The sequence below is a fragment of the Condylura cristata genome, unplaced genomic scaffold (genome assembly GCF_000260355.1).
Source record: "Condylura cristata isolate star-nosed mole 26May11 unplaced genomic scaffold, ConCri1.0 scaffold00233, whole genome shotgun sequence".
Classification (NCBI taxonomy): Eukaryota; Metazoa; Chordata; class Mammalia; order Eulipotyphla; family Talpidae; genus Condylura; species Condylura cristata.
The window spans coordinates 3,760-6,709 of record NW_004567334.1 but is presented as its reverse complement, the minus strand read 5'-3'; the positions used below and the strand labels follow the sequence as shown (position 1 = coordinate 6,709).

Below are 2,950 nucleotides of genomic sequence, written 5' to 3'. Positions count from 1 at the left end.
CAGTAAGTTGACAAGCCAAGCTAAGTGAGAGTAAATTGTTTTGCTTCAAATTACATTTTAGAATTTAGAGTAGAGCTATATAATATGTATGATATGTTAAGAAGTTACTTAAATAATTGAAAGAAGATAGAACCCAGAGTTTTTATTATGGAAAAGTTATAAATTAATAAATAAAGGAACCATGGAGGTTCTCATTACCTTTAGATAGGAATTATGACTAATTTATTAGATAAACAATTGGTTATTTAAGAAATCTTTATTTACTGAGGTAGTGTTAGTTACTGTGAGCTGCTTAGGATATAGTAAAACTTGGCAGAGTCTGATGAAAAGGCAAATACACAAAATAATGAAAATATATTGAAATTGCCTGTTCTGCTTGTGACCAATACAGGAGAGCTTCGCAGAAGGGATGGTATCTGGAATGATGAATGAAGAAGCTTGTCAGGGAACAACAGGAAACTAGAACTGATACTGGTTCCGTGTCTAGTGGATGCTAGGCTTTGCTGTGGAAGACATTTCTGTCTTCACAGTTTGATGAGTGGACCCAGACATTATAATAAATCATGTTAAATGCCATAAATGAGAGCTGTGTGGGAATACATATTTATGTGGGGGAGACCAAGAAAAGTTCTATGAGTAAGCAATTAAATTTCCTACCACATAGTTGGAAAAGAACAGAATTCTGTAATTCCTATACTGTGTGTGGGTATGGGGAGGGGTTTGTGTGTAATGTTGAGCCCAGTTCATAAATAAGGTTTTATAGGGAGGGTAAAAAATTTAAAAATGGTACTATTTTTTCCCTTCTAGTATTTGGCCTTGCAGGACCTGATGTTGCTTTCTCAGTATTCTCCTTCAAGAAGACAAGAAGTTTTTAGCCTTAGCCAACCAGGTATTGCTAAAAGTAACAGATCTGCTTAGAGGTGTGTGTGCAGAAAGTATTCCACTTACAGTTTTTTATGAGAGAGGTTTATTTATTTTCAAGCCACACACTTATTAATACCTATATTATTAATTTTTTCAAGTTTATTGATTTGCCGTTAGTTTATATAATTTGGGGGATGTAATGTAACACCTCTATGTTAGGTGTGTGCCTCACTCATCCCCCGCCAGCGTCCCAGTGGCACAGCCCCATTGCTTTCCTTATCCCTACCTTGTCATCAGGCAGGTAACTAGTATGTTTTTTGTTTTGCTAGTTTGTTTCCTTATGTTTACATTTTACAAATGAATGAAACCATCTGATCACTGTCTTTCACTTTTCTGGCTTACTTCAGTTAGCATAATCACTTCAAGATTTCTCTATTTCATGCTAAAGAGTCACTATTTTCATCTTTAATAGCTGCATAGTATTCTGTTGAGTATATTTTCTGTTGATTGATATTTAGGTTGGTTCTATGACTTGGCTATTGTGAATAATGCTGCGATGAACATGGGAGTGTATAAATCTTCTGGTATGATGTTTTCAGATTCTTTATGAAGTGATGTTCCTATAGTATGGTTCATACAGTTTTTCCATTTTGGGGACAGGAAGGAGGATCTCTGCATCATTTTCCATCAAGCTTGTACCACATTACCTTCCCACCAACAGTGGGTAAAGGTCCTTTTCTTCACATTTTGCCAATATTTGTTGTTTCTAGTTTTTTTGAAATAGGCCATTTTCTTATAGGTGGTGGGGTTTCTCCTTGTGGTTTTGCTGTTCAACTTTCCATTATAAATGTTTTTGAGTATTTTTTTCATATGCCTTTGGCCATCTGTATGTGTTCTTTGGAGAAGTGTCTATTTAGGTCTAATGTCCATTTTTGATTGGGTTGTGTTTGATTATAGAATTGTGTGAGTTCTCTATATATTTTGGAAATTAACCCCTTGTTCAACATTTTATGTGACAATAATCTCCTGTAAGTTGCCTTTTTTTTTGGTGATGCTTTCTTTTGCTTTAAAAAAGCTTTTAAGGGGTCCTCCCGGGTGGCACAAACTGGTTAAAGCACAGTTGACATTCCAGTGTCATACTGTTTGGATTGCTGTTGCTGTGTTGAAGTAGGGAGTGTGAAATCTTTATTTTTCTTTTTTTCTCTTAGGATTGCTTTGGCTGTTCAAGGTCGGTTGTGGTTTCTCACCAATTTTGTAATTGTTTTATTTCCTTGAAAAATGTCATTGTAGTTTTGATAGGCATTGTGTTGAAACTATAAATTACATTAGGAAATAAGACCATGTTAACAATGCTTATTCTTCCAATCATCAACATGGGGTATCTTTCCATCTCATTGTGTCATCTTTGATTCTTAAATTCTCCATGTAGAGAGCCTTCACCTTTGTTCATTTTATTCCTAGGTATTTCATCCTTTTTTTGCTATGACTTACAAATGGAATTGTTAACTTAATTTCTCCTTTTTAAAATTCATTGTATATAGAAACCCAACAAATATTTGTGTATTGGTTTTGTTTATTGTCACTTTATTGTATTCATTTGTTATATCATCTGTTTTTTTTGTAGTCTTGGATTTTTTTTCTATGTATTATTATCATGGCATCTGTGATCAATGGTATTTTACTTCTTTTCCAATTCAGATTCCCTTTATGTCTTTTCCTTGCCTGATTGCTCTGGTTAGGACTTCTAATACTCTGTTGAATAGTAGTGGTGACAGTGGACATCCTTGTGTAGTTTCTGATCTTAAAGGAAACACCCTCTTCAGGTTTTCACCACCAGGTATGATAGTCACTGTGGATTTATCATATTTCACCTTTGTTATGTTGAGATGTTCCTCTTATTCCCGTTTGATTGAAAGTTTTTATCATACATGGGTGTTAGATTTAATCAGATTTTTTTTCCAGTATTTATTGAAATGATCCTATGATATTTGACTTTCTTTTTATTGATGTGGTGAGTGACGCTGATTGGTTTGCATATGCTGAACCATCCTTGGGTCCCTAGAATGAAACCCACTTGGTCTAGGGG

General features: G+C 34.6%; 1 protein-coding gene across 1 annotated transcript in view; it reads left to right on the top strand.

The window, feature by feature from the left end:
• Window positions 1-2,950, top strand: part of LOC101630271 (nucleoporin NDC1-like) — a gene marked incomplete at its 3' end in the record, with an annotated part of 9,172 nt that overhangs the window by 2,915 nt on the left and 3,307 nt on the right. The window contains exon 3 of the mRNA XM_004695763.2: window positions 808-889. Coding sequence (XP_004695820.1) covers window positions 808-889 — 82 coding nt within the window. The remainder of the gene's footprint in view (window positions 1-807; window positions 890-2,950) is intronic.